Below are 12848 nucleotides of genomic sequence, written 5' to 3' on the forward strand. Positions count from 1 at the left end.
AGCAGGAGGGCTGCTTAGCTGTGGCATGCATGCGGGATCTAGTTCCCTGACCAGGGATCAAACCCGGGCCTCCTGCATTGGGAGCACAGAGTCTTCTCCACTGCGCCACCAGGGAAGCCCCTATAGTTTTTCACCTTTAAAGTTTATATTATGAGACTTTTCTCATTCTAAAATTCATTTTAGAATTATTAAACATTTTTAATTATTATTAAACATTTTAATTATTAAACATTTAGATTTCTATCTTTGTAATATTTTTAAGGCAACACTGAACTTCTTGTATAAATTTGTGACCCCAGTCTGATTATTTCTTCAGAATTCCATTTGATTTTAATCCTGAGATGGGCTATCAAATAAAGAAAGCACAGAATGATACCGTTATTTTGGGTTTTTTTTTTTTTTACAAATAACGGTTTGTAAAATATTTTACAAATATTTAAGCAAGGAACCTATTTTCTTGGAAGTTTTTCCCACGAGTTACTGAGAGGGCTGACTGCGTGTGAGCCCTACAGGGCTGCCAGGCCAGACATGGCTGTGCCACAGAGCAGTGCCCCCAGGACAGCCAGGGTCTGTACAAGGTAGGGCTGGAGCGGTTGAAGCCGACAGAAAAGCCAAACGATCGGTGCTTGCGCAAAAAGATGTTTCTCCTCGTCTCTTCTGTAAATACAGTCAGCCCAGAGCTGGTACGGCGACTGCTGGTCCTGACTCCGGCTGCTGTCTTGTTGCTCTACCGTCCTCAAGTCAAACACAGGGCTGCCACCTCGTGGGCCTGGTAACTGCCCCAGTGCCACCACTATCTCCTCATTCTGTTTAACTGGAAGGAGGGGAGATCAGCAAACGTCCACTTCCCATTGGCCAGAACTTAGCCACATGACCACAGCAAAGGATACTAGGAAAGTTGTTATTTCAGTGCCCAGCTGAAAATCCTGGGTACTATCATTGTATAGTCAGAATTGGAAAGAATGGACATTGATACACAGTGAGCTGTCTGCCAAAAAATGGCAGAGTCTCAGCTAAGAAAAACAGACAGATGCGGGGTGGGGGGGGGGCGGTTCCCTGGTGGCCCAGTGGTTAGGATTCTGGGCTTTCACTGCCGTGGCCTGGGTTCAATCCCTGATTGGAGAACAGATCCCACAAGCCATGTATCACGGCCAAAAAAAGATAGATGGGAATGTGTTTAAGCAAGAAATTGTATTCTACTCAGGACAGCCTGAGGAGGCTTCCTGAAAGGTGCATCTGGGTCGCACTTGGAAGACGAAGGGAAGAAGTGCAGAGAACCTTGTAGCCAGTGCTACAGAGTGGGCCTCTGATAGAGACCAGCTGGAAGCTGGTTAGAAAAGCAGATCCCCAGGCTCCACCCCAGACCAGCCCTATCAGGATGGAGGGTTGGGCCCGGACACCCGGTCTGAACTCTCCAGATGGTTCTTTTATGCATGCTTAAGTTTGAGGACCACGTGCTATAAGCAAGGCAGTGGGCCCCAGACCGTGTTTAGTGGGCTTACCACTGGTCAGAGGTGAAATGAATAACGGAGACAATGTATTAAGTTTCTCACAGAGGTAAAATGATTCCTTGTCCTGTATATGGAAGTTTTCCTTGCTTGTTTTGTCTCTGGTTTTGTTTTTTAATAAGATGGAGACCATAGACCGTAGGAGTAGAGGTCTTTTTTAAGTGTCTCGTCTTGCAAAAGAAAAACTTGGCAACCGATGTCAGTACCCGAATGTGTGTTTGAAATTTGGCCCATGGAACCCCAGAGTCCAGGACCACTGAGCCATGGGATAGAGCCAAGAGCCTTGGGGGTTTGGAGAACAGCTGTAGTTCCATTTCCCTGAAGCATCAAGTCATGGGGAGATTGCTCGGATCCCCAAGGACCAGGGAGGATGTGCCAGTGTATGGAGGGGCGCATGTCAGTCGGGAACTGCTCAGTGATTGTGAACCCTCAGCGATTCTGAACCGTGGAGGCTGTGACGGGACCTGTGCTCTGGGAAGATGATCTGGCAGGGCCGGGTGGGGTTGGAGGTAGAGAATTTATGAGTAGAAGGGCTCTTTGCTGCAGGAGGTACACTGCTGTTTGTGGTCCTTAGGAAGCTTGCCATAAGCATTTTCAGCCAAGTAACACCACGTACTGGCCAAATTCCCACTCATAACCACAGCTGGCTGAACACGATGCTTAAAAAAAATGACTCCAAGTGCTAATCAATGACAGAAACGCATTCCTGCTCTGTGGCAGCCCCATTGCCTTGGACGGTGGCTGTTCACCCACCTCTTGTCCTCTTATAAACTATCTACCCTTTAGGAGGTTGGGACAGTTGACCCACTGGAGAGTAAGGCTTTACAACTGAATTGTAAATGCATACTGGTCTGAATTTGGAGAAACGTTTCATATGATACCTTGGTTTTTTCCATCCTGATTTTCCCTATCAGTTGTAGATTTAACTGGGCTGTATAACAATGGCTACTAATGGCAAAACCACAGTTCTTCCTCCTTGTGATCTGAAGTTGGGTGACATTTCTGGGCTCTATGTCCTGTACATGTGGGGAACTTTTTGCTTGAAATGTATTCAGGGCCGTTTTCTTTGAACTTGGAGGGTCTGAGCTACTGCTATACATACCAGCTTAGAGGTCCTGTTTGCTGTTGGCGCTTGAAGCCGAGACCACAGCTTTACCTCCTCTACAGGAGGGGCCAAGGGTGTAGTTCATTGTCCTCGCTTCAGGATGCACATGCTGGAGCAGCTCTGTTCAACTTGGGGGAGGGATGGGATAGACTTAATCTTCCACTGCCCCACCCCCACCCCACGCAGTGCCCCAGGAATGCCAGGGCCCCCATCTGGGCTCAGCTGTGCAGTGCCTGGAAGAAAGCCAAGGCAGCTGACTCCACTGGGTGCCTGGACCCACATCCTGGCCTCCCACGTCCACTCAGCCTGTTACTCAGTGCTGCCAGCTACAGGCACCGTCCCTAGTCTCATGGAGCTTACAGTCTGGCTCAGGGTACACCGAAGTGAGCAGGCTGTCACAGCTCAGAGGCATAGACGTCTCGACGTGCAGGCTGTGATGTCAGCACCATGAGCCAAGTGCACGGCTGAACGCAGTCAAGCCTGTAGCAGCTGATAGATTGGTTGATGATCTCATCTGCTGTGTGATCCTGACCCTGGGTCGGGTAACAGTTCCGTGGGAGCCACCTCCGAGCAATTCTTTTACTGCCTTGGCTCACTTCCCCTTTAAAAGGAGTTTAACCCAACCGAGGCTCATTGCTGTAAGGCTTGAGGCTTGCACTAACTGATAAACACCAGTGTGTTTTTCACCTGCGGTTAAGGACACAGGCTTCCCAACTCCAAGCAGAGGTTGCAAAACATGACTCAAAAAACATCCCTGTCATAATGTCACCAGTAGCTTATACCAATTTCATCTCCCTTCCCCGGCATTAGAAGAACGACGCATGTAGAGCAATTAGCATTTAATATTTGGTAATTAGCATGCTTAATGTGATTCAGAGAAGTTCCTTGACATTTTCATAAAAACAGAAAGCACATTCCCCACCCACCCACCCTTCAAGGAGCGAGGCCTAGTTTGGCAAAAAAAAAAAAAAAAAAAAACCCAAAACAAAAAACTGGGGGCCAGTCTTTTCTGGTGCTGAATATGCATGTGTTGGCCTCTTTCGGGACACTGCTGGTAAATTTAGAAACTCGTTAAGAACTCTTTCTCATTCAGCAGCCATACGCTTATGGCTCACGGAATCTAAGGGGAAACGGCTAAATCGAGCTTAAGTCGTGGGGCTGTGATGGTCCTTCTCAAGTAAATAAAACCCTCGTTGTGCCCCCGACAAACCACACACACTGTTGAAGTCCAACAGGGAGTCAAATTCAGGGACGCGGTGAGAGATACATTCTACTCCGTCGCTCCAGCGCCAACAACGTAACTCTTCGCCGGACAATGTAGCCGCCCACTCCGGAGTCTCCAGCCCGAGGGTTCAAGCCGGCGGTCCGCACGTCCCGGCGCTCGGACACTCCGTGCCGAGCCCGAGATGTCAGCTCAGGTTTCCCCTCCGGAGTCGGGTACCCCTCGCTCCCTCTCCGCGCCCGTCGGTGCCTCCCCAAACCCGGCCCCACGTGGCCCCGGGAAGCAGGCCGCACTACCCTGCTGCCGCCGACTGACAGCCGGCCGCAGCCACCGGGCGCCGCGCTCCAGCGAGGCAGCCAATGAGCGCGCTCGGAGTGCCGGCGGGGCGGGACCGCCGGGCCGCCGAGCGCTCGCGCCGCCACTGGAGGGCTTGGGGCCCGCCCCTGGCAACAGGCCCCGCCCCGCCGGCAGGGTTAGGTTGCGGCGCGGGCGGCGGGGAGGAGTTGGCCCCGTTGTGCTGCGGCTCCGCGCGGCCTGCAGTCCCGGGCCCGCGCCCCGCGCCGCCCGCCCGCCCGCCGCCATGGAGCCCGGCCTTGACGGCCCCGCTGCCTCCGGCCCCGCTGCCATCCGTGAGGGCTGGTTCCGCGAGACGTGCAGCCTGTGGCCCGGCCAGGCCCTGTCTCTGCAGGTGGAGCAGCTGCTACACCATCGACGCTCGCAGTACCAGGATATCCTCGTCTTTCGCAGGTACCCCCGCCCGCCCGGCCCCGCGCCCCGGAGCCCCGGCGACGGCTCTCAGCCCAGACCGCCGGCTGCCAGCTGCCCAACCCCACGCAGCCCGCCGGGACTCCTGCCCCGGTCTCGGCCCAGCCCGCCCCTCTTCCTGCCGGACCCCTGTCTTGCGCCCTTTACCTCCGGATGCCCCCGGCCGTCTCTGCCAGCTCCTGTCCCTGCAGAACTGTCAGAAGTTCTCGTAACTAGGCCCGTCTCTTCCCTCAGTCCCCTCCCCACCCTGCATCCCGTCTCGCTGGGCTGGGGGGCCGGCGTTGCGGGCGGTCCTCTTCGGCGGGGAGGGAGCCGGAGTCTGCGCCGACCCGACGCGCCGAGCTCCACGTGTCAGTCTCGGACACGTCAGAGCCGGGACCCCGAGTCCAGCCTCCACCTAGCGGGCCTGCCCGCCGATCCTCGCCACGTGTCACCCCTTAGGACTCACCCCTGGAGCCCCTCTGCAGGTTGGGGGAGATTCTTCTCACCCAGGGCGAGTCGGGGCACGTTGCCCCTTTCCCGGGGAACCCAGATTCCTGACTGTCACTCCCACCCGCAGTAAGAGCTACGGTAACGTGCTGGTGTTGGACGGTGTCATCCAGTGCACAGAGAGGGACGAGTTCTCCTACCAGGAGATGATCGCCAACCTGCCTCTCTACAGCCACCCCAACCCACGCAAGGTACTCCCATCCCACCCACATCCAGCCCTGAGGCCAGTGATAGGTCCCACAGAACAGTGCTGGGGGCCCCAGCTGCGCTCAGTGCTCAGCTCAGGTGCTTCCCAAACAGCTGTCAGAGAAAGTGCTAGCAAGGACGAGGGGGCTAGTGGGGAGAGCCACCCATTTTACAAGGATTGGGGGCTGACAGCCTGGCTGAGGCCTGGAGCTTGAGAAGGAGCCGCGCTGGAGGGAGTTTCCAGGAACGGGGGACACATCGTGCCAGGTTCCTAGGGCAGGAGAGCTTTTCTAGGAGTAGAAAGTGAAGTAACAAGGCTTGTGGAACAGAGGAGCGGAGAAATTGTTCCAGGTGGTTCTGTCTGCTCAGCGCAGTTTGGGGGGCAGGGAGGCCAGCCACTGAGTCCTGCTGGAGCCTGTTTGGTGGGGCTGGTGCCCAGGGCCCCGCTCCTGGCTGACTCTTCCCCTGGCAGGTGCTGATCATCGGGGGCGGGGATGGGGGTGTCCTGCGGGAGGTGGTCAAGCATTCCTCCGTGGAGTCGGTGGTCCAGTGCGAGATTGACGAGGTGAGTGCGCAGAGCCGGGCGGGGTTTGGATTCAAGTCCCAGTGCTCCCTGAATTGGCTGTTTACCCTTGGGCAAGTGGCTTAACCTTTCTCGGCCTTGTTTCTTGGTCTCAAGAACACGCTGGAGGATTCAGTAGGAAAAGCAGGTAGTAAAGCACCTGGCACAGAGTAGGTGTGCTACTGATGCCAGCTCTTCATAAGCCTAAGAGCTGATGCTTCATAGAAGCCCCAGGGGACTGCAACCACTAGCGCACCTGCCCTTTACAGCAGCGTGCTTCAGTGAGCGTCTAGGTTCCGGGTTCAGTCCCTGCCTCCCTGGAGCCGATATTCTAGTTAGGAGGCGGTATCAAAGGGTTATCTGATAAAGGAATGTGAGGTGGGTCCCTAGGGTGTGGGTTGATGCTGAGGTCTGAATGAGAAGCAGCTGGCCACGTGGAGACAGGGAAAGGCTCTCCCGGTGGAGGCTGGAATTCTAACCCTCTGAAATAGCAAGATAGCCACCCAGCTGCGGTGGCTGTGTCTGGGGAGAGGGAGCAGGGGTGGTGGAGGTGTGGGCCGAGCTGCAGGCGGGAGCTAGCCCTCCGAGAAGTTATGGGGAGGTACCAGACTGCTCTCTGTTTTACAGATGTGGAAACTGGGGTTCCACAAAGGGAGTGGCTCGTCCAAGGTGACCGGGCTCTGAGAGGGGGTCCCACTCAACTCTGTCTGCCTCCAGGGCCCCCAACCCCCGTGGCCCAACCTGTTCCCTCCTGTCTCCTCCCCAGGATGTCATTCAAGTCTCTAAGAAGTTCCTGCCGGGCATGGCCATTGGCTACTCTAGCTCAAAGCTGACCCTACACGTGGGTGACGGTTTTGAGTTCATGAAACAGAACCAGGACGCCTTCGACGTCATCATCACTGACTCCTCAGACCCCATGGGTAAGCAATGGATGGCCTGGGGCCTCTGGCAGCCACCAGAGGGAAGGCCAGCCTCCCGCTCTGTGTCCCAAGTCTGAGTCGCGGAGTAGAGGACACAGGGGGCCCCAGAATTAGTGCAGCTCTTTTCCCTTCTGAGTTGTCACCTCCCCACTCAAACATGGCTCAGCAGAATAGGGGGACTGGGCGACTGCACAAAGTTCACAAGTTGGTTGAGAACCTGGAAGAGAGTGGGGCTCTGGGCTTGGGCCACTGAGGCCCCAGTTTCCTCTTCAGCCTCCTCTCTGCTCTTGACAGGCCAGCATCAGGGTGTGCGGGGTATCTAGCCTCAAACCAAGGCTCGGGGTGGAGATTCCCCTGATGCGATGCCTATGAGCATCCCCCCAGGAATGGGATTAAAATGTGGAGCCCCCTCATACTGGGGTCCTGGATCCCTGCCCCTCTCAAAAGCACCCTCTTCGTAGTTGGTTTCTGAACTCCACAGACCTGGCTTCAGTTCTCAGCTCTGCCCCTGGGCAGCTGTGAGGGTCTGTGTGGTCAGGTGACAGCGGCCCTTGCCGCCTCCAGAGCCAGGCTCAGGCAGTCTCAGCCGGAGCGTTCCTTGTCCCTTATCCCCTGCTCCCCTCAGGCCCTGCTGAGAGTCTGTTCAAGGAGTCCTACTACCAGCTCATGAAGACCGCCCTCAAGGAGGACGGCATTCTCTGCTGTCAGGGTGAGCGGGCCGCCCCGGGCGGGGGGAGCGCGGGGGGCGGGGGGAGCGCCGCCTGCCCAGTGCTGATGCTGCCTGACCCGCCCCCAGGCGAGTGCCAGTGGCTGCACCTGGACCTCATCAAGGAGATGCGGCACTTCTGCAAGTCGCTCTTCCCCGTGGTGGATTACGCCTACTGCACCATCCCCACCTACCCCAGTGGCCAGATCGGCTTCATGCTGTGCAGCAAAAACCCAGTGAGCGGCGGGGCTGTCCTGGGGGCGGGAGCGGGGCAGGTGGGCACGGAAAGCGCTCCCCTGAGACCCCCCCTTGTCCCCAGAGCACCAACTTCCGGGAGCCCGTGCAACAGCTGACGCAGAAGCAGGTGGAAGAGATGCAGCTGAAATACTACAACTCCGACGTGCACCAGGCAGCCTTCGTCCTGCCCGAGTTTGCCCGGAAGGTGAGCTACCTGCGGGGCAGGGAGACCCAGGGCTCCCTGAAGGGCCCCTTTGACCCCCTCACAATCCAGCACCCTCCTGACTAGGCCTCGTGTCCCACCAGGCTCTGAATGATGTGCACTGAGCCCACGTGCCGCTGCCCACGCTGCCCAGGACCTTGGCCAGGGAGCCTCCGGGGCACCTGGGCCGCACCAGCCCTGGACAAGACCCCCGCTGGCTCGCCCACCAACCGAGTGTTACAGGCCCCAGAACGCTGCCCGGCCGGCCCTGCTGGGCGGACTGTCTGTCTTCCTGTGTGTGGAGTTCAGCCTCCAAGCCTATACCAGCTGTGTACAGCAACCACCCACCTTCTGTCGCCCCTCACTCACCAAACACGTGTATTTATAACAAAATGCTGAATTGTGTGTCCCTGGACTTCAAACTGGCCCAGGCAGGGGCTGCATCAGCCATTAATGGGTTCCCCTGTGTGCCAGACCCTGAGCTGGCCCCGCTGTCTGGCCTTCAATTGTCCGCCGTGGGAGTAGGCAGGCCTGCCTCCTTGTGTAACCGTGGACCGGCCCCTTGAGCCCCGTGGTGCCCAGGGATGCAGCAGTCATCAAACTGGACCCAAGTCTGTCCTGAGAAGCTTTAGCCATTCCTTCACCAAGCCCTGCACAAGGCTGGTGGTGATAGGCCCATGGGGCCCGGGCTGGGGGTTGTCAAAGTCAAGGGCTTTGCTTTGTCTTGGGGCTGCCCGGCAGGGTCCTCAGAAGACTCTGGGCCAGGTCCCATCCTGGGGTGGGTGCGGATGTGACCCCAGAGGCAGCCTTGAGGAGCGTGACTGGGGTCCGGTTCCCTGGGCCTGCAAGTCAGGGGCCTTGACTCGGCTCAGATTACAGACCTGGGTTCAGATCCTGCCTGCCCCCCTCGCGAGCCTGCCCTCTGGTAAGTTCCTAGAAGCTTCCCCCAAGTGTTGAGAGGTTGAGAAAGCAGGTGTGGGCGGCTCCACAAGGACTCTGTGGGCATGTGACTGTCCCCTCTCCAAGGTGCTGAACCGGCAGGCACCTCGGTCCTGCTGACTGCGGGGACTGAGGGTCTGGTGGTGGGACAGGAGCCACCACAACAGGATGCAGGCTGGGGCAGGGGGCCTCCAGTCCCCTCCTAACTCGGGGGATTGGCCCCTGCTCCTTGCAAAAGCCGGCATCACCTCCCCCGCCCCGCACCTGCCCTCGGCAGGGACGTGGTCAGGGAATGTGTTAACCTGGGAGACGGGCTGGCAGGTTGGGGGCCAGCGTGGGTGTGGGAACCCTGGCGGTGGTTCAAGGATACTCCCAACCCCGCTCCTACCCTGGGCACCCACCTTGGAGGCACCACTCGGCAGGAGCTAAGACTGCAGTCATAATAGGGGTGGGAACAGGGGTCCAGCTGTGCCACCAACTCCTCGAGTGGCCTCAGGCCAGTCACCCACCCCCTCTGGGCTTCCCGTGCTCCACCCTCACGAAGCCCCTGGTCTGTGAGCACGTTTTGGGGTTCACCCCTGGTCAGCAAGTCTGATCCCAAGCTAACCTCCCCATTCCAACCCCCCGGTCTTCCCCCTCCCGCGGAGGCCCGGCGGAGTCAGGACTTGGCTGGGCTGCAAGAAAGTACCAGGCAAAGGAGGACTGGTGATGGCCAGCTATGGAGCACTGTCCTGTCACCAGCTTGAATTCCTTTAACCTTGACAAGGAAGGCAGGAAGGAAGATACTGTTAACTCCACACAAGATGAGGTGACATGCCCGAGGCCTTACCAGGCAGCTGGTCTCCCAGGAGCCACTCCGCTCCGTGGGCCTCTGCAGCTCAGCTGGAGCACCCTGGGGCTCCCAGCAGGGGCAGCTGCCTGGACCTCCACTCTCAGTGGCCCTCCTCCCCGTGGCTCATCTTACTGACCAGGCTCCAGGAAGGTCCATCGTGAGGATGACCCAGGGAATGAAGGTGGGCAGGGAAGGGGGGTGGTCCCAGCGCTGGGGGCACTGGACCTGGGTCACAGTAACTCTGTGACTTGAGCTACGCACAACTCCTGACTCGGTCACCCTGTCTGTAAAATGAGAGCAGTGGTCCTCAGCTGTTACAGGGCTTCATTAAGGAGCACGTGTCACGTCGTTCTCACTGAGCTGGTGGAAATCAGGATTTCTTCTCAGGGCAGAGGAAGAAGAGAGGGCCCAGGTTGCAGAAGTAGCTGCAAGAATGCCTGACCTGGACTAGAAGATGTCTGCAGTGTCAGTCCCTCCGCTTCCCCAACTTTTAGTGGCATCTGCGTGCATGTGCCCACCTGGAAAGGGTGGGCGTTGAGGACTGAACCCCACAGCTGGGTGGATGTGATTTGAACACAGACTGATCCACAGAAGCAGAAGCAAAAGCAGGCGTTCGGTGGGGGTGTGACCTGAGTCCTCCAAAGTTCCAGAAATCTGGAAGAGGGCCGTGAACAGGCCCAGTCTGTGGCCCGGAGAATAAAATCAGTCCTATCTAGGGTTCTGAAATTCAGGTATTAAAATCAGCCATGCCCACAGATGTAGAGAGCAAACGTATGTACACCAAGGGGGGAAAGTGGCTGGGAGGGGGGGGATGAGTTGGGAGATTGGGATTGACATATATACACTAATATGTATGAAATGGATAACTGAGAAGAACCTGCTGTATAAAAAAATAAAGTTAAAAAAAAAATTAGCCCTGCTTCCCCGCCCCCCTCCGCCCCCGGTTTAAGGATACAAGTAGATCCCATGCGAATTGTTAGGAGAGAAAGAGCAGCCCTGCTGTACCTGCTTTTCTCCCTGGAGGCAGCCACGTTTACCTCTCAGCTGATCATTTTGCTCATGCCTCTAAACAATATGCTTGTATTACTACTTCTCGATTTGTCAGTTTCAGTCATGATTGTTGATTTTCCACTGGGGAACGTGAGGATTTAGCTCTTTGCTTCCCTGCCCCACCACACTCTCAAGCATTAACCGATAACCTTGGTTGGCTCCGCAATCAGTGTTTGCACCGTTACAACTTAGGCAAATGCCGTTCTCAGCTGAGACTCAGAGAAAACGATAACTTTTTATCTCTGGCACAGCTTCTTGTTTTTCCTGGAGGGTTTTTGCATTCGCTTAATTTTCAATAAATTTATCACTAACTTAGCCCCAAACTTTTACCAAATCGCTAAAGCTCTTAAGACGTTTGGATTCAAAACACTTCCTGAGGTTCTGGTCAATATGCTAATCAGTTTTGGTTTTTTTTTCTTATTGTGAGATTCTAAGTGTTTTACCTATAGCCTCATTATAATTATAATTCATGATCATACTTATTGGAATGTTCCGTAATAAGAAACTAATATACATACCATGCATTTCTTTATTATGAGTTGTACCATAATGTATATAACACTTTCATTTAGGAAAAATAATTACTGGAAAAAAATTTTTTTGGAGGATCTTTGGACTCTACCGGTATCTTACCATTTTCATCTCTCTGAAGAATCTGTTCCAAGCCTCCTGACTACCCCAAGTGGGATACCCTGTCGGGACTCTTGTCTCTTGGACCCCATATCTTCCTGTTTCTTGGTTTACTCCCTCGTTTTGGTGAAGCATATCCTAGAGGAGCCTTCTGAGAAAGGGGACAAGGGATGAGAGTTTTAAATAACCTGACATGCATGAATCTCTTGATTCCATCTTCATGCTTAATTGATGGGTACAGAATTTGGTTGAGTATAGAAATATGTTGGAAATTATCTTCCTTCAACATTTTGAGATTTGCTGTTTTCCATTGTTATCATCTATTCCTGTGTTTAAAATTAGCCCAAAATGTAGCAGATTGAAACAATAACAATAAACATGTCTTTTCTGTGGGTCAGGAATTTGGGAGTGACTTAGCTGGTTGGTTCGGTTTAGAGTCATTCATGAAGTTGCAGTAAAGCTGTCACTAGAGCTGGAGGGTCAGCTTCCAAGATGACTCAGTCACATGACTAGCAGATTACGCTGACAGATGTTAGGAGGCCTCAGTTCCTCCCCATGTGGACCTCTCCACAGGGACACTGAGTGTCCTCACACATGGCGGCTGGCTTCCCCCAGAGCGAGTGATCAGAGAGAGAGCCAGGTGGACGCTGCGATGTCTTGTATGCCTAGCCACACATTACACACCATCATTCCAGTCATGCCCTATCCATAAGCCCTACTCAGTGTGGGAGAGGACTACACATGAGGGCGTGAATACCCCAATATGGGACTCACTGGACGCTGACTTCTAGTTTCCAGTGTTATTTCGATAGCTCCAAAATCATTCTTTTCATGATCCTTTGTAAGTGATCTGCTCTGTTTTCGCTCTCCTCCCCTCTCTCTCTGTCTCTCAAAGTTTGTAGAACATAATTTTTCTCTCTGATGTTTTGCAAATATCAGGTGTAAAGTTCTATTTTCATCTGTTGTTCTGGGCACTTGGAGGACATTTTCAATCGGTAAACTCGCATTCTTTTCAGTTCTGGGAAATTTCCTTGCATTATTTTGTTTATAATTTCCTTTCCTCTGTTTTCTTTGTTGTCTTTTTCTAGAATTCCTGTTATTTAGTCTTTGACATACTGTATAGGACTTTACTGCTTTTTCATTTCTTTTTGACTCTATTTTTCTGGAAGTTTTCTTCAATCTTATCTTCCAAACATCTTGTTGAGTTTTTTGTTTCTGTCATATTTTTATTTCCCCAAGCTGTTTTTTGTTCTCTGAATGCTCTTGTTAAATAGCATACGGTTCTTGCTTCTTGTTCTAGCCTCTCTTTTTGCTTTGAAGATATTAATTATTGCTTCATTTTAGTTTTGGACATTTTCTTCTCACTGCTTCTTACTGTTTTGTTGTTGGTTGGTTGATTTTTTTGGTCTTTCTCCCTCACGTGTGAGGTTTTCCTCAGTAACCCTTGAATGTTCTGCTCATGTGTAAGACTGGGGACTAAAAAGCTAATTGGAAG

The 12848-nt window shown here is 54.0% G+C and overlaps 1 protein-coding gene across 2 annotated transcripts; it reads left to right on the forward strand.

Moving 5' to 3' along the window:
- Positions 1 to 4300: 4300 nt before the first annotated feature.
- On the forward strand, positions 4301 to 8295 carry SRM (spermidine synthase). Of its 2 annotated transcripts, XM_022598673.3 has the most exons (8): positions 4301 to 4582; positions 5160 to 5280; positions 5748 to 5840; positions 6604 to 6757; positions 7383 to 7466; positions 7554 to 7699; positions 7783 to 7905; positions 8007 to 8295. In XM_022598673.3, the coding sequence occupies exons 1-8, from the start codon at positions 4416 to 4418 to the stop codon at positions 8025 to 8027; spliced, it is 909 nt and encodes a 302-aa protein (XP_022454381.1). In that variant the 5' UTR covers positions 4301 to 4415; the 3' UTR covers positions 8028 to 8295. The 2 variants fall into 2 exon arrangements, with proteins under 2 accessions (XP_022454381.1, XP_022454382.1); XM_022598674.3 differs by lacking the exon at positions 5748 to 5840 and having other exon boundaries at positions 4303 to 4582.
- Positions 8296 to 12848: the final 4553 nt, after the last annotated feature.

Source organism: Delphinapterus leucas, chromosome 1 (assembly GCF_059928025.1).
Source record: "Delphinapterus leucas isolate spDelLeu-1000000601 "Yukka" chromosome 1, BTC_Dleu_Yukka2, whole genome shotgun sequence".
Lineage (NCBI taxonomy): Eukaryota > Metazoa > Chordata > Mammalia > Artiodactyla > Monodontidae > Delphinapterus > Delphinapterus leucas.